This window comes from Pongo pygmaeus, chromosome 19 (assembly GCF_028885625.2).
Source record: "Pongo pygmaeus isolate AG05252 chromosome 19, NHGRI_mPonPyg2-v2.0_pri, whole genome shotgun sequence".
Classification (NCBI taxonomy): domain Eukaryota; kingdom Metazoa; phylum Chordata; class Mammalia; order Primates; family Hominidae; genus Pongo; species Pongo pygmaeus.
The window spans coordinates 56,297,364-56,316,048 of record NC_072392.2 but is presented as its reverse complement, the minus strand read 5'-3'; the positions used below and the strand labels follow the sequence as shown (position 1 = coordinate 56,316,048).

The following is an 18,685-nucleotide window of genomic DNA, read 5'->3' as shown; positions in this document are numbered from 1 at the left end:
CATGACAACCTTACATCGCATTCACTTTTCCATCACTGTAACCTGGATTCTGCTTCCACTCAATCACTAGCTCAGCTCATCAAGATCACCAATTATCTCACTGTTACTAAATCCAATGTCCACTTTTGGGTCCTTGATAACTTGGCAGCATTTAATACAGTTGATCAGACTTCCTTGGAACGCTTTTGTACCTTGGCTTCTTTCTATCTATCTGGCTACTCTTTCTCAGGTTTCTTTACTAATTTCTTTTTCTACCCATTAAATTCCTCAGAATTCTTTTACTCTCTTTCCCTTTAGGTGATCTTACATAACATTCTCTAAGATAAGCTACAGGCCTACAACTCCAGCCTAGATCTTTCTTTCAGATCTCAAACTTACTCCCAGACAGACAGTAACCTGGGTTTACTTGCATAGATGAGAGAATACTCTCAGAAAAGCTGACCTAGATTTCTATTTATTAGGCTAAAACCTAATCAACTGTATTATACTTTCTCTGCAAATAGACTAAACAAATTTAAAAAGCTATGGGGGGGTGGGGATGTAGCAGTAGGAGGGGGAGTGGAAATACATAAAATGGAGAATCATAGTAGCATTTAATAGTGGTGACCATCCAAGGGAGAGGGAGCCTTGGCTAAGCATACTGTACTGCTTAGCCTGCTATTCTATGTGGCCTGTGGGAATAACTGAAGCTACCTTAGTCAAGAGACAGACACCACTTAAGATCAATTAAGTCCATTCACACTGATTCCATACTCAGTAAACAGCCTTCTAAAACATGACTTCCCATGTAGTGGAACTGTAGCTAGAAGGGGATGTAAAATCTGTGGAGGTTTGTTTTGTTTCTTAAGCTGAAAGATAGAAGAACAGAGCTGAATGTAAATTCAACAAAAGTAGGTAACTGAATAAGCAAAGTGATTAAAAACAAAGAAGATGGAGTGCAGAGCAAGAGTGGAAGGACTGGTCTTTGAAGGAAGGCAGCAATGAGCACAGATGCATAAGATGCTGGGCTACTTGCTTCTCAGTTCATCAACAAAGAATATGCTTAATAGAAAAAAAGTACCAGAACGCAAGCTCTTTACTGTATCATACCACTCTAGGCCTTCAGCCAACAGGTCATTCTCTAATGTGAAAAATTAGCCTGTACTCTGCATTTAGAGTCAGAAATTCTCTCAAGCTACTGACAAATCTGAGAAGGAAGAAGGAGCTGATGAAAAAATAAAAAATAAAAAATTTTTAAAAGATACTGACAAATCGCGCCAGGTGCGGTGGCTCACGCCTGTAATCCCAGCACTTTGGGAGGACAAGGCGGGTTGATCACCTGAGGTCAGGAGTTCGAGACCAGCCTGGCCAACCTGGTGAAACCCTGTGTCTACTAAAAATACAAAAATTAGCCGGGCATGGTGGCAGGTGCCTGTAATCCCAGCTACTCGGGAGGCTGAGGCAGGAGAATCACTTGAACCCAGGCGGCAGAGGTTGCAGTGAGCCGAGATCGCACCATTGCACTCTAACCTGGGTGACAGGGGAAATTCCATCTCAAAAAAAAAAAAAAAAAAAAAAAGAAAGAATTTGAAAGAAAGAAAAAAAAGATACTGACAAATCAAGCAGCAAAATAACAACTGTCCTTAAGAAAACTTCTTTTCTTCAGGCCACAAGAATATAATGTGTGGTTCTTGTTTGGATCCTGATTCATACAAACCAACATTCAAAAAAAAAAAAAAAACAAAACACAGAAACAGGTAAAATCTGAGTATGAACTGGGTATTCGATTGTTACACTTAATTTTGTTAGGTGTTATGATGGCAATGTGTGAAAAAAAAAGTCCATATACTTAGAGATGCATGTGGAAGGATGCAATAGAGTAACACGAAGCCTGGGACTTGCTTTAAAATACAAAGAAAAAGGTGGATAAATGAAGCAAGTGTGGCAACTCTTGATTACCACTAAATCTTGGTAAAAGTGCATGGGAGGTTCAATCATTGTATTTTTTACTTTTCTATGTTTGACAATTTTACTAATAAAATTTTATTTATTTATTTATTTATTTCGAGACAAAGTCTCGCTCTTGTCGCCCAGGCTGGAGTGCAATGGTGCGATCTTGGCTCAATGCAACCTCCGCCTCCTGGATTCAAGTGATTCTCCTGCCTCAGCCTCCCAAGTAGCTAAGATTACAAGCACCTGCCACCACGCCCGGCTAATTTTTGTATTTTTAGTAGAGACAGGGTTTCACCATGTTGGCCAGGCTGGTCTCGAACCCCCGACCTCAGAGAATCCACCCAACTTGGCCTCCCAAAGTGCTGGGATTACAGGCGTGAGCCACCACGCCCAGCCTATTTTTTTTTTTTTTTTTGAGACAGATCCTTGCTCTGTCACCCAGGTGACACGATCTCAGCTCACTGCAACCACCACCTCTTGGGTTCAAGCGATTCTCCTGCCTCAGCCTCCTGAGTAGCTGGGATCACAGGTGTGTGTCACCATGCCTGGCTAATTTTTGTATTTTTAGTAGAGACGAGATTTCCCCATGTTGGTCAGGCTGGTCTTGAACTCCTGACCTTGTGATACGCTCGTCTCGGCCTCCAAAAGTGCTGGGATTACAGGCATGAGCCACCGCACCCGGCTGATAAAATGTTTTAAATATTTTTTGTTGCTCAGTACAGGGGAAAAAAACTTAATAGATTATTAACATACCACTGCCTGGTCATCCAAATCTTTGTGTCAGGGAGGAAAATGTCTATACAATAATGGTGTCACTCGGAAGTTCAGGTCAAAAAAAAAAAAACACAAAAAAAAAAAATCAAAAAAAGGTGACAATGACACAAATGAGATATTTAAAAATTAACTTTTCAGAGGCCAGGTGCAGTGGCTCACGCCTATAATCCCAACACTTTGGGAGACCAAGACAGGCAGATCACTTGAGGCCAGGAGTTTGAGATCAGCCTGGGCAACATGGTGAAACTCCGTCTCTATTAAAAATCCAAAAAAATTAGCCAGGAGTGGTGGGGAACACCTGTAATCTCAGCTACTCAGGAGGCTGAGGCACAAGAATTGCTTGAACCCAAGAGGCGGAGGTTGCATGAGCTCAGATCGTACCACTGTGCTCCAGCCTGAGTGACAGAGCAAGACTGTGTCTCAAAAAAATAATTAAAAAATAAAATTAATGAAGTATAGTTTTTTAATATCCCATTCTCTCCAAAACTAAAGTCACGTCTTAGAAAGTCCCTTCACACTCTATGGCTTCGCCTCACCATCCCCACCCCCAGGCAATTTTGTAGGGGACAACTGTGGCACTGTGCTGGGAGAAAGTGAAAAAGCAGCCTTGGACACTATAGCACTTAACCAAGAAGAAAACTACAAATTATTATCAGGCAATATTTGCTTAAAAAATAAAATAGACTGGGCGTGGTGGCTCACGCCTGTAATCTCAGCACTTTGGGAGGCCGAGGCGGGCGGATCATGAGGTCAGGAGATTGAGACCATCCTGGCTAACACGGTGAAACCCCGTCTCTACCAAAAATACAAAGAATCAGCCGGGCTTGGTGGCACACGCCTGTAGTCCCAACTACTCGGGAGGCTGGGGCAGGAGAATAGCTTGAACCCAGGGGGCAGAGGTCACGCCACTGCACTCCAGCCTGGGTGACAGAGGAGACTCCATTTCAAAAAATAATAATAAATATAGAAAACTACAAATTAGTTACATAAATACACATTGTCATAATATTGTCATAACTACTTTTTTTAAGACCTTGGTAAATTACAGCTAGAGACAAGAAAGATAAATAATGTATACATTATGACTATTCTGTAAATCAAATAATGATTACCACTACTTTGAAAACGTTAATATTAGCTGCATACATTTCCATAAAGACTTCAACCGGCCGAGTGTGGTGCCTCACACCTGTAATCCCAGCACTTTGGAGGCTGAGGGGGGCGATCACCTGAGGTCAGGAATCCGAGACCAGCCTGGCCAATAGGGTGAAACCCCATCTCTACTAAAAATACAAAAATTAGCCAGGTGTGGTGGCACGCACCTGTAGTCCTGGCTACTCAGGAAGCTGAGGCAGGAGAATCATTTGAACCAGGGAGGTGGAGGTTGCAGTGAGCCGAGATTGCGTCACTGCACTCCAGCCTGGGAAATAGAGGGAGACTCCATCTCAAAAAAAGAAAAAAAAAAGACTTCAACCTCCCTCCACTAAAACATATTTAACATAAAAAAAAAATTTTTAATCAGATCTACACTGAGACTTTATATGTATCAAGGCAAAATGGCCAACATAACAAGAGGATCTATTTATTTTGACCTATGTCATAGAGCATAACCAATTAATGAATTAAAGCAAACAGTGGGTTTATTTCTTTTACTAAATATGATCAAATATACAATCTTAACAATGACAAAGCCTCTTGGTATTCGATTCTACTTACCCCAAAGGTTTTGGCTTGTGCGTATCTAAGGAGTGAAACTGACATCTCTTATTCTTCTTACTTTTTGGAATAGCATCTATCATGTCATTTAGTTTGGACCTAATTAAAAATAAAACATATTAAGAGTTTAATTCATTTTACTTTCAAATTTTAAAATCTCTATTTACTGTCTTTGAGAGAGAAGTCTCAAAACAAAAAAAAAAAACCACTTTTCTCTATCCCCACTGTATCTACCAGTGTGCCTGGCACTCACGTATTTCAACATTGACTGCTACCTGACTCTCAGCCATCTTCCCTTGCCCAGCCAGTATGTAAATACGCCAGTTGCAGAAGCACACACCTGTAGTCCCGGCTATTTGGGAGGCCGAGGTGAAAGGATCACTTAAGCCCAAGGGTTTGAGGCCAGCCAGGGCAACATAGTGAGACCCCATGTCTTTAAAAAATATATAAAAACCTCACAAAACATTATGTAAACACAATACATCCTTGAAGAGGAGTCATCAACAGAAATTTTATGCAAATATAGAATATACACTACTACTATCCGCACCCTCCATCCAACCAATGAGCAAAGGTTGTCAATTCTACCTTTTAAATATTATCTAGAATCAGGCCTGGTGCAGTAGCTCATGCCTATAATCCCAGCACTTTGGAAGGCTGAGGTAAGAGGATCACTTGAGGCCAGGAGTTCAAAGCCAGCCTGGGTAACATAGCAAAATTTTCATCTCTACAGAAAATTTTAAAATGAGGCCAGGCATGGTGGCTCATACCTGTAATCCCAGCACTTTGGGAGACTGAGGCCAGGAGTTAGAGACCAGCCTGGCCAACATGGAGAAACCCTATTTCTACCAAAAAAAAAAATACAAAAATTAGACAGGTGTGGTGGTGCACGCCTGTAATCCCAGCTACTTGGGAGGCTGAGGCACAAGAATCACTTGAATCTGGGAGGTGGAGGTAGCAATGAGCCAAGATTGCACCACTGCACTCCAGCTTGACACAGAGTGAGACTTTGTCTCAAAAAAAAAAAAAAAAAAATTTGAATAAAAGCTAAATAAAAATTAACCAATCTAGAATCAGATCACTTCTTATCACCTCTACCATTATCGTCCCTGTCCAACCCACCAATCTCTAGCTTAGTCAACTGCAATAGCTGGCCTCCTAAATGGTCTCCTTGCTGCACCTTCTGGCCTTTACATTCCAGGCCTCACTCAGCAGCTACAGTGATGCTTTTAAAACATGAATCAGATTACATTATTCCTCTGTTCAAAAACACTCCGAGGCTTATTTTCCCAAGCCCAGGCACAGTAAATATCAAAAGTCCCTACCACCATCTTTAAATAGGAAAGCCTCGGGTTTACTTTTCAGACCTCTTCTTCTTTTCCTATTTATATTCACTAAATGAGACAAATTTACAGCTCTAACCCAGACCTCTCTGAATTCTATTTGGATGTCTAATCGCTATCTCAAACTTAGCACACCCAAAGATGAGCTCTGTTACATTTCTCCTCAGTCTTGTCCATCTCGGTAAATGGCAACCATTTGTCCTTTTTTTTTTGAGACAGAATCTCGCTCTGTTGCCCACGCTGGACTGCAGTGGCGCGATCTTGCCTCACTGCAACCTCCGCCTCCCGGGTTCAAGCGATTCCCCTGTCTCAGCCTCCTGAGTAGCTGGGATTACAGGCGCCTGCCACCACGCCGGGCTAATTTTTGTATTTTTAGTAGAGATGGGGCTTCACCATGTTGGCCAAGCTGGTCTCAGACTCCTGACCTCTGGTGATCCACCCTCACCGACCTCCCAAAGTGCTGGGATTACAGGTGTGAGCAACCACGCAAGGCCTGTTGTCCATTCTTTACATCACAAATCTGAGAATCATCTTTGATGGCCTCCCTCACAACCGATCTATCCAAAAAATCCCATTGGCTCATTCCTCAAAATATACCCAGGATCCTTTATAACCATTTTTCACTACCTCCACAGCCATCATTCATTCTCAAAACAGACGTCAAAGTAAACCAAATTTCATCAGACTATGCCACTCTTCTGCTCAAAACCTTCCCAAAGCTTCTCACCTCACTCAGAGTAAAAACAAAAGACCTCAGCCAGGCACGGTGGCTCATGCCTATAATCCGAGCACTTTGGGAGGCCGAGGTGGGCAGATCGCCTGAGGTCAGGAGTTCAAGACCAACATGGCCAACATAGTGAAACCCTGTCTCTACTAAAAAATAAAAAAAAAAGCCAAGCGTGGTAGTGGGCACCTGTAATCCCAGCTACTTGGGAGGCTGAGGCAGGAGAATCACTTGAACCCGGGAGGCAGTGGTTGCAGTGAGCCGAGATCGTGCCATTGCACTCCAGCCTGGGCAACAATAGCAAAACTCTGTCTGAAAAAAATAAAAATATGACTGGACCTTTTATTACCTTTTTTTTTTTTTGAAATGGAGCTTTACTCTTGTTGCCCGGGCTGGAGTGCAATGCGCGATCTCAGCTCACTGCAACTGCCGCCTCCCGGGTTTAAGAGATTCTCCTGCCTCAGCCTCCTGAGTAGCTGGGATTACAGGGATCCGCCACCACTCCTGGCTAATTTTCTGTATTTTTAGTAGAGACTCGGTTTCACCGTGTTGCCCAGGCTGGTCTTGAACTCCTGAGCTCAGGCAATCCTACTGCCTCGGCCTCCCAAAGTGTTGGGATTACAGGCGTGAGCCACCGTGCCCAGCCACTCTTCCTTTTTTCTTTTTGAAATGGAGTCTCGCTCTGTCGCCCTGGCTGGACTGCAGTGGCGTGATCTCAGCTCACTGCAACCTCTGCCTCCTGGGTTCAAGTGATTCTCCTGCCTCAGCCTCCTGAATAGCTGTGATTACCGCCACTTGCCACCATGCCCAGCTAATTTTTGTATTTTTAGTAGAGACGGGGTTTCACCACGTTGGTCAGGCTGGTCTCGAACTCCAGACCTCGTGATCTGCCTGCCTTGACCTCCCAAAGTGCTGGGATTACAGGCGTGAGCCACAGCGCCCGGCCTTATTACTCTGCTGACCCCATCTTTGATTACTGTTCCCTTCATTCATCTGGCTCCAGCCACAAGGGCTTCCTTACTATTCCTCAAACATGCCAATAAAACCCCAACCTCAGAACCTTTACACTAGCTGTTCCTTCTCTGCCTTCCCCCAGTTTTCTACAAGATTCGCTTGCTCACTTCATTCAAATCTATATTCAATGTCATTTTATCAGGGAGGCCTTCTCTGACCACCCTCCACAATAATTCTTCCCCCGCTCCATTCTCTACCTCCCTTACTGATTTTTCAAACTTATCATCCCTGACAAATTGAATATTTGCTTACTGTCTGCCTCTCCCCACATGGAGAGCAGAAACTTTACATTCACTGGTACATACAACTTACTCAATAAAATTATTAAATTAGACTCAATCTTTCCATCAAGAAAATAAGCTGCCACTGTCACCAAGCTGTTTTAAATTTTAACAAACCCGTTTTCTCCTAATTGATTATACTTACCCATGTACATAAAATAATGTATAAAGCTTCTTTGCATCAGTCATGCAGCTTCCAGTTACACACAGCACTCCCTTGGGCCCTACTGTTAGGGGTTCAAGAGCAGGATTTCCAGACTCTACAAGCTGGGCAAAGAGGCGCTCCACACTGCGACGACAACCAACACATGGGACAAGCTGAGAAAGTGCACTCAGGACTTCGCGTGATGTCACCACCATGGCAATACTTAGATCCTGTTGCTTAAGCATACCATGTCGCTGAAAGAGGGAAAGAAAATGAAGGAGTGTCCTTTAAAAAGACGTAAAATTATACTTTCACTACTACTGGTTCCTATCCTTGTGCAGTAAGTACAACCTGGCCAGGGTTTACCAGCTCTACCTGCAACTGAGTCAGAAAGGCAAAGTAGTCAGCCTTGTCCATGCTGTACGGAATTTGCGCCACAAACCCCCTTGCTCTAGAATCTAGGGTATATAAACAACTCTGCTTAGTATGCCAAAAAGCAGTCCTGCATCTGGAAATGTAGGGCTCGTTCAGTGAGTATTAGGCCAGTCCTCTCACACACACAAAAAAAGCACAATACAGCTGTACCTTTCTTTTTAGTTTGTTTGTTTTTGTTTTTTGAGATGGAATCTCACTCTCTCACCAGGCTGGAGTGCAGTAGCACAATCTCAGCTCACTGCAACCTCTGCCTCCTGGGTTCAAGCGATTCTCCTGCCTCAGCCTCCCGAGTAGCTGGGACTACAGATGTGCACCACCACGCCCAGCTACTTTTAGTATTTTTAGTAGAGATGGGGTTTCACCATGTTGGTAAGGATGGTCTTGATCTCTTGACCTTGTGATCCACCCGCCTCAGCCTCCCAAAGTGCTGGGATTACAGGCGTGAGCCACCACGCCTGGCCTGTTTTTTTTTGTTTTGTTTTTACAACTTTTAACAACACACTTACTATCACTATGTTTAGCTACAGGAGTCAAGTTAGGATGGTAATCATGTGGAGCAGCAATTCCCAATCCAGAGGCATGAACAGATGTATTACGAATTAGTGGGAGAAAACATGGCCTATCTTCCTTATGTAGGGAAGTGAGTAACTAGCATGCTGCTGCTTATGAATTGTATCTGCTGGTTATGACAAGGTAGAAAAATAACTGACAGGTACTGTTGCAGAGAAATGAGCAAACTCTAGTAAGTAACTTCTACCTGATGAAGTTATAGTTAACTGCAGTTAACACTTTCAGATTTACCAAAAACAGATAGGAAAGTAGGATAATTCCCAAGAAGCATTTTCTCACATTTACCATTACCCTTCCATTCAAAGTTTTCTCTAAAAGTAGAAATAAGAGTCCTGAAGTAAACTAACAAGTCGTCTTCCAATATCTTAATTACAGTCAGCCCTCCATATCCATGTGTTCTACATCTGTGAATTTAACCAACCAAGAATTGAAAATATTTGATGGGAAATACTAAACACGTACAGACTTTTCTTCCTTGTCATTATTCCCTAAAGATGCAGTATAACTACTATTTACACAGCATTTACGTTGTATTAGGTACTATTAGGAATCTAAATATGCTTTAAAGTATATGGGAGGATGTGCAGAGGTTACATGCAAATATACATCTTATTTTTTCTGAGACAAGGTCTCACTCTATTGCCCAGGCTGGAGTGCAGTGATGCGATCTCAGCTGACTACAACCTCTGCCTCCTGGGCTCAAGAGATCCTCCCACCTGAGCCTACGGAGTAGCTGGGACCCCAGGCACATGCCGCCATGTCTGCCCAACTTTCTTGCATTTTCTGTAGAAACAGGGTTTTACCATGTTGCCCAGGCTGGTCTCCAACTACTGAACTCAAGCGATCCACCTGCCTTGGCCTCCCAAAGTGCTGGGATTACAGGCATGAGCCACCATGCCTAGTCCTTACTACACCATTTTCTATAAGCATTGTGGATTTTGGTTTGCATAGGGATCCTTGAACTATCCCCCATGGATACTGAGGGACCACTGTATATTGCATTTAAGCATATTTATAAAGTACTATATTTCTCAGGAATTAAACATCAGAAAGTTCATAATATAGGATTATTTTGTCTGAAGAAAACAATTACTACAGCAGAAAACCAACAAGTTTTTAATGAAAAATTATATACCTTATCTTTTAAAAACCAGGAAAGATGGCCTGGTTTTAAAATTAAAGTCTTATGGACATGTAAAATATTAACACACCACCACCAATTCTTTTTCACATGGCAATTACATAAATCAGGTAAATAACTAGGCATGCTTACTACAGCAATGGTGAAAGAGCAATTTCAGTGCAATATTAAGACCTAGAGAATCCTATATAAAATTAATACAGCTAAATTTTAAATGAGTCTTTAAAATACACATACACCATTAAAAACACTGATTGAAAAAACTATTACCTGAATGAACTGCTTTAGCTGTGCACCATTATTCTGATGTCCATCGAGATTTAACACATTGTCAGGAAATTCCATCACCATCTTAAAATGCAAACAGAACAGAAATCAATTATTTTATCCCTCTGAGAACAGGATACAGCCTACAAACTCCAGAAATAGACCCGTGAAAGCCAGATTTGCACCCATCCCTAGCCCTCCAAAAAATTTTGTTAAATCCAAGTACATGGCCCGGTGCGGTGGCTCGCACCTATAATCCCAGCACTTTGGGAGGCCGGTGGGGTGGGGGCGCGGCGGATCACCTGAGGTCGGGAGTTCGAGACCAGCCTGACCAACACGGAGAAACCCCGTCTCTACTAAATATATAAAATTAGCTGGGTTTGGTGGCGCATGCCTATAATCCTAGCTACTTGGGAGGCTGAGCCAGGAGAACCACTTGAACCTGGGAGGCGGAGGTTGCAGTGAGCCAAAATCGCATCGCTGCACTCCAGCCTGGACAAGAGTGAAACTCTGTCACAACAACAACAACAACAACAACAACAACAAAAAAAATTCGAGTACACAAGACAGGTTTCCTTTTTTTTTTTTTGAGACGGAGTCTTGCTCTGTCACCTAGGCTGGAGTGCAGTGGCATGATTTCGGCTCATCACAACCTCCACCTCCTGGGTTCAAGCAATTCTCCTGCCTCAGCCTCTCGAGTAGCTAGGATTACAGGAACCCACCACCATGCCCAGCTAATTTTTGTATTTTTAGTAGAGATGGGGTTTCACCATGTTGGCCAGGCTGGTCTCGAACCCCTGACCTCAGCCTCCCAAAGTACTGGGATTACAGGCGTGAGCCACTGTGCCTGGCCAGAACAGTGCCTACCTGGCACATAGTAAATGTTTGCTCTAATTATGAACAAAAAGAGCACATTGATATACTTATTCAATTATCAAAATTCACTACCAGAGGAAGGCATATGAAATTTAAGGAGGCTTCAGTATGTCACATAATGGGAATGTGTAATTAGTACATTTTACTGATCTGTTGTCACACCAGAGATTTTAAGTAGTACCATAGTTATGTATCACTACAAGCCATTTTTACTATAAGATGTCATCAAATTAAAGCAGCATCCTGATTTCAGGTATTAAAATGTGGGGGAAAAAGATATGCCTTCAAAACAATGAAAGTAACACATGTATATCTTAACTAAAACATTGTTAAAGATCAAACATATTGTACTAGGACAAACTGTTTCCACATTTCCACATAACAAGGACCACAAACTCCTACAAAACCAAAGAGTGAAGTCAAGACAAAAACACCCATTTAAGGCAAAAACAAAATATCCCTACCCAGTTGAATGCGATCTTTAAAAGATCACTCCCTTCCCTAACCAGCACCAAAGACCTGCTTCTTTAATGGATGTAACCATTCCTTTCCTTCCATATTAGAGAAATTTAAAACATGCTTGTTCTAACAACAAAATGAGGCCTCATTAACAGCTAAGTCAAACGTAAGCAATAGATTTAACAGTTTTTCTTGATTTGATAACGGAGGAATATGAGATATATGAAGTAGAGAGACAAATAGATACTAAAGGATGGACTATGATGTAAATACTAACGTAATCCAGACTGCATGTACAACACAATTCAAATTTTCAGTGTGTATACTTTATCTTTCAAAAAAAAGAAAACATATTAGATGTGGCTATCTCTAGGTAGTAAGACAACTTTTTCTGTATGTGTTCCTATACTTCCCAAATGTATTACAATGCATATATACTATATATTACGGGAGGAGAAGAGTTAATTCTCCTTGCTTCCAATTCTATATTCACTATACCATGTTTAGAGACATGCTTCCATTTCAATAGCTTTTTTTTTTTTTTTTTTTTTGAGACAGAGTCTTGTTCTGTCACCCAGGCTGGAGTGCAGTGGCGCAATCTCGGCTCACTGCAACCTCCGCCTCCCAGGTTCAAGCAATTCTCCTGCCTCAGCCTCCTGAGTAGCTGGGATTACAGGCACCTGCCACCAAACATGCTTAATTTTTTGTATTTTTAGTAGAAACAGAGTTTTGCCATGTTGCCGAGGCTGGTTTCAAACTCCCGAGCTCAGGCAATCTGCCTGCCTCGGCCTCCCAAAGTGCTGGGATTACAGGCGTGAGTCACCGCGCCTGACCCATTTCAATAGCTTTTACCATTCTGAAAGTTTTTTCTTCCATACATACAGATGAAATGTCTAAATGTCAATTATCTAATTTTCAGGTTTATCAACCCTGACATCTTGTTTCTAGTTTTCCTTCTCAGTCTTCTTATTAATACCTCTAAAGGGGGGTAGCAATAAGTAATAATAAAGACACTTCATATGTATTAGACATTGTTATAAGCACTTTCATACATTAACTTTATCAACAGTACAAAGCAAAACTGAAGTCAATGGTCTAAATGCTGTAGCTATAAATGATCTGGTGAGGATGACCGAAATGAGCAAAATATCTAATGATCCATACTGCCTATTGTATTTATTCTAATTAACATGGTCTACTCAAATTTAAAAAAATAATAATAATCCTGGTATTGGAAATCCTGGTCCAGAAAACTATTATAATAAAAGCAATAAAATAGTTAATAGTTCAATTAACTCATATTTTCTGGAATCATCAAAAGGTTTAAGACACACAAAAATTTACCTGTCAAGTCATTAAAAAGGTATAAACTTTTGGAACCATGTAACTCAACAGAATATTGCAGGTCACTCCAAACCTACCATTTAAGTAACTAATATCTTGATTTATATTTTCACTTGCTTGATACAAATATACACCATTTCACCACATACCAATAGCCATAATAAAAAATGACAATTATCTATACTGTTTAAAGATCAAAGCTATCAATTTAAGAAACAAAGAATATTCCTTATTTAACCAAATCAAAATCTCTCCAGCCTGGTTCTTAGGCAAAATCCTAAATTCTGACTCAGTATGTATTTCTATTCTGATCAACTATTTTAAAAATTGAAACGGAGATCAAAGAATATATCTAATAATACTGAGACCTGCGAGCTGATTTGTAAAATTTTTTTCTTGAGACAAGGTCTCAACTCTTGTTGCCTAGGCTAGAGTGCAGTAGCTCAATCTCGACTCACTGCAGCCTCTGCCTCCCAGGTTCAAGCAATTCTCCCAAGTAGCTGGGATTACAGGCGTACCACCATGCCCAGCTAATTTTTGTATTTTTAGTAGAGACAGGATTTCACCATGTTGGCCAGGCTGATCCCGAACTCCTGACCTCAGGTGATCCACTCTCCAAGGCCTCCAAAAGTCCTGGGATTACAGGCGTGAGCCACTGCGCCCAGCCTAAAATATTTTAATTATATGGATAATACCTGATTTAGGAATTCTTTTTAAGAAGTCAATAAAGAAGCCGGTGGCTCACGCCCATAATCCCAGCACTCTGGGAGGCTGAGGCGGGTGGATCACCTGAGGTCGTGAGTTCGAGACCAGCCTGACCAACATGGAGAAACTCTGTCTGTACTAAAAATACAAAAAATTAGCCATAGTGGCACATGCCTGTAATCCTAGCTACTTGGGAGGCTTAGACAGGAGAATCACTTGAACCCAGAAGGCGGAGGTTGTGGTGAGCCAAGATCGTGCCATTGCACGCCAGCCTGGGCGACAAGAGCAAAACTCCGTCTCAAAAAAAAAAAAAAAAGTCAATAAATAACAGGGTTATTTTTAAAAACAAATCTCGTTTCCATTCATTTCATTTTCACCTAATTAGTACCAAAAATACTAAGATCTAATCTATTTCTATCTTTCCTGGTTTCATCAGCTTGCATACTACTAAATTTTCTCTTGTATTTACTCACTACTCTGGCTGGAGACAATGCACTCAAACTAAATACTCTGTCCTCACCTTTCAAACACTTAGGACAATGGCTTTTTACCTTACTGTTTTCTGGCCCATCATTACATGCTGTTCAGTGTTTTAAGAGATGAAAATAAAAAGGGGAAGGCAAAGAGGCTAGTAGCACAATTTGTTCTTCATTCTTTAAAACCACTTCCTTAACTTAATCTTGAGATTCTAGGTTACCTAAAGGAAGACAGTCCTGTAAATTATTTCAGGTGTGGTTTTATAAAGGCATCATTAGCATTCAGCTTCATGAAGAGGTTCCCTACCCATAGCTAGCCACAAATACAACAAGTCATTGTGCTGCAATTACTGCTTTATAAAGTTTATTGAATCCATTACCCACTTTCACTCTTAAGTATCTGTTCTGGTTGCTTCTGACCACAAAAAAAACCTGTCTTCAGCGCATTCTCACAAGTTCTAACCAACAATATACTAAGTTTGCATTTATTAAAATCACTGTCATTTTGGTTTTACTCCACACAGCTATTTGTAACATCTATCACCCTCAGTAAAATTAACTGTTAAAAGTTGAAAGGAAACATTAAATGCTAAACTTTTAACAATTACAAAACATCTAATTCCCAAGTGGATACGCTACCATTTATTATTTTTTTTAAAGTGTAAGACATTAAGAACTCTTATCAGATTAATGCTGTACACGCAAACAAGAACAAAAAGAAAAAAAAAAAAACAAAACCCCAAACTCTTATCAGAGTAGTCTATTTAGATTGGTTTAAACTAGGAGAGCAAACTGCAATGCAGAAATGTAACAATCTGGCCGGGCGCAGTGGCTCACGCCTGTAATCCCACCACTTTGGGAGGCCGAGGCAGGTGGATCACTTGAGGTCAGGAGTTTGAGACCAGCCTGGCCAAAATGGTGAAGCCTGGTCTCTACTAAAAATACAAAAACTAGCCGGGCATGGTGGCGGGCGCCTGTAATCCCAGCTACTCAGGAGGTTGAGGCCCAAGAATCACCTGAACCTGGAAGGCAGAGGTTGCAGTGAGCCAAGATCACACCACTGCACTCCAGCCTAGGTGACACAGTGAGACTCCGTCTCAAACAAAAAAAAAAGAAAAAAGAGAAAAAAAAGACATATCATAGCAATCTGACAATATGTACCTGGAACTTTACAAAAGGTTCTTATCCTTTGATCCAACCAGTAATTCCACTTCCAAAAGCCTGAGAAAACATTTTAATGCAAAGATTTTTGCATTATTTATGTTCTTACAGTTTATTGATGGCAAAAACTAGAACCTCCATGTCCAACAGTGGAAAAATAATTACGGAATGTCATACAACAGAATATTACACAGCCATTAAAAATGTTTAAGAATGACAAGAAAAAATGTTTTCAAAATTACATTTAGTGAAATAAATAAGGACAAAAAATGTTACAGAAAACAATATATTAACTCTGTATCTATGTGTGTGTCTAGGACTGAAATTACACCAAATGCTGCTTATCCCTGAGAAGTATGATGAAGCGTAATTTGTTTTGTAGTTATTTTTCAAGATTTTAGAAGGAATATATATTTTGGCCGGGTGTGGTGGCTCACACCTGTAATCCCAGCACTTTGGGAGGCCGAGGCGGACAGATGACCTGAGGTCAGGAGTTTGAGACCAGCCTGGCCAACATAGGGAAACCCCATCTCTTCTAAAAATACAAAAAAATTAGCTGGGCGTGGTGATGCACACTTGTAATCCCAGCTACTCAGGAGGCTGAGGCAGGAGAATCACTTGAGCCCGACAGGCAGAGGTTGCAGTGAGCCAAGATCAGGCCACTGTACTCCAGCCTGGGCGACAGAGCGAGACTCTGTCTCAAAAAAAAAAAAAATAAGTAAAATTTAATTCTTCAGACTTCTCTAAAATCAAATCTGTATTATATGTTATTTTATAATTGTAGTAACACTGAACAACATTTTAGCCAGAGTATAAAACTTTCTTAAATATTTCACCATTCCACCAACTTATTTGGGATTTTCTCAAATACACCTACATCAGCCCTATCCTATACTCAAGTGTTCAAACTCACTGAACTACCATGGGAATCTTCTAAACATGGATACAACATATCACATAAAAGAAGAGGCTATTTTTTTTTTTTTTTGAAACAGTTTCACTTTGTCTCCCAGGCTGGAGTGCAGTGGCGCAACCTCGGCTCACTGCAACCTCCGCCTCTGGGGGTTCAATCAATTCTCTTGCCTCATCCTCATCAGTAGCTGGGTCTACAGGCGCACTCCACCACACCCACTGATTTTTTTGTATTTCAGTAGAGACAGGTTTTCACTACGTTGCCCAGGCTGGTCTCAAACTCCTGAGCTCAGGCAATCCGCCGGCCTCGGCCTCCCAAAGTGCTAGGATTACAGGCGTGAGCCACAGCGCTGGGCCTAAGGCTACCTTTTTTTTTTTTTTTTTTTTTTGAGACAGAGTCTTGCTCTTGTTGCCCAGGCTGGAGTGCAGTGGTGCGATCTCGGCTCACCGCAACCTCCACCTCCCGGGTTCAAGGGATTCTCCTGCCTCAGCCTCCTGAGTAGCTGGGATTACAGGCGCCCACCACTATGCCTGGCTAATTTTTGTATTTTTAATAGAGACGGGGTTTTGCCATGTTGGCCAGGCTGGTCTCGAATTCCTGACCTCCAGTAATCCACCTGCCTCAGCCTCCCAAAGTGCTAGGATTACAAGCGTGAGCCACCAAACCCGGCCTAAGGCTACTTCTTTACATACAAGTTTGTTAATTTCATTTTACAAGTCCAAGTTACAACTGACAGTTTAACTAAGGGTAGAGTTTCAGCATCCCAACTAAAATGATAAAGTCTGCAACTGCCTGTAAACATTGTAACTATATTGCAACATTTAGCTACTATCAAAATCCTAAGACTACTATTTGAAATAAGTTCAAACAATGTTTCCTCAGTGCATTACCTACAGACCCTAGGGACAAAGACAAAACCTAAGGTTAACTTCATGCATGCACTGCCATCTATCAAAGGAACAGTGCAGAGCATAAAACTCTGATGGGGCATCTTCCTTCCCTCTTCCCTTTTCCCCTTCTCTCCCAACAGGTGTTTTGCTCTGCATTCTCCCTTTCAATAGTATTTGGCAGAATATCCTGAAAGAAACTTGTTTCCCTTGACAAGAATTTTCACTAACATTCTCACAGCATTCAATGACTGTGCAGAAGTTCCAACACAAATAAATGTCTCACTCATTCCTTTGTGATAAAAACCCATTCTGAAGCAAAGAAAAACTGCACCTTTTCCTAAATGTTATTTTGAGATATTTAAATTAAGTGAGCTTAAGTTTTATTTGCCTTAGTCACAAGTCCACAGTATAATTAAAAAGCAAAATTCAACCGCCAGATACAGTGCAAAGTAAGTTCCGTACTAAACCACATTGCAAGGTTACATCTTTTTCAGTGGAAAATTTTGGAAAGTCACATCATTGTGGAGAGAATACAGTATAAAAGCACCTAAAAAGTTGGCCATTTTAAAGTGCTATATGACAGATTAACGTGTTGCATTCACAAAGGTGGTTATGTGAATATACCAAGAACTAATGTCTTTTAAAGACTATTTATGTTGGTTTTCCCTATGTTTTGATATGCTTTCCTATGTTGATTATTCATTAAATAATAATCTTATATCCAAACTCACTGAATTTTTTTTTTGAACTCCACAGCCATTGTGGGACAATAAACCTTAAAGGCTGATACCATAACTATATGCTTCAGAAAAGTGTTTATGTTGGCAGGGGAGAGAAGAAAGAAAATATCAACAAATGAATCCCTATCTGGAGTCCAAACCGAGAAATGCATTGTTTAATATGATCACAGTGCTAGTTTCAACTATTTAAAAATACAAGTCCATTATACTTCTAATGCAAAAAGTACAGAAATCATAATCAAGACACACAATTTCTAATGCATCAACACTATTTACTTTATGTCAGAACAAATCATTCTACCGTTTTTCATGAAAAATAAATGCACCTGAATAATCGTAGATGCTGTCACTGAAAAACTTCTAATAAATTAAGTCATTCAATAGCTCCTCTAATCCTTTTTAAAGTACTGCAGCTCAATCAAGTCTTAATTGAGATTGGCAAGCATAAAGGCATAGACTGGCATCTCTACAATGACTTGCATTTTACATAAAATTTGAAAAAAACTTCGGTAGACATTTGAAAAAAAAAATATTGAGGAACAAAACTGATCAACTGCCTTTGATAGCAAAAGAATACTGATGAGATGAAGAGACTTAGGTGTACCTTATCGAAATAAGCAATGTATAATCCAAAGCTTCAGCATCATCAAAACGCAGATTTCAAGATATTCGGAAAAGGTTAATTTCACTTCTTAAGAAATAGTGGCAAGCAACTGCACTCATTTCCTGTTCAGATTCAATTCAAATTTCAGCCATTTCCTTTTAAAGGAAATAGTACA

General features: G+C 40.8%; 2 protein-coding genes across 4 annotated transcripts in view; one reads left to right on the top strand and one right to left on the bottom strand.

Moving 5' to 3' along the window:
* LOC129017038 (unconventional myosin-XIX-like) overlaps positions 1 to 18,685 on the top strand; it is a 109,058-nt gene that overhangs the window by 17,960 nt on the left and 72,413 nt on the right. The gene's annotated exons all lie outside the window — the stretch shown is intronic.
* LOC129017043 (gametogenetin-binding protein 2-like) overlaps positions 1 to 18,685 on the bottom strand; it is a 33,949-nt gene that overhangs the window by 14,235 nt on the left and 1,029 nt on the right. The window contains exons 2-4 of the mRNA XM_054457081.2: positions 10,346 to 10,426; positions 7,930 to 8,183; positions 4,423 to 4,521 (exon numbers count right to left, since the gene is read on the bottom strand). Coding sequence (XP_054313056.1) covers positions 4,423 to 4,521; positions 7,930 to 8,183; positions 10,346 to 10,426 — 434 coding nt within the window. The remainder of the gene's footprint in view (positions 1 to 4,422; positions 4,522 to 7,929; positions 8,184 to 10,345; positions 10,427 to 18,685) is intronic.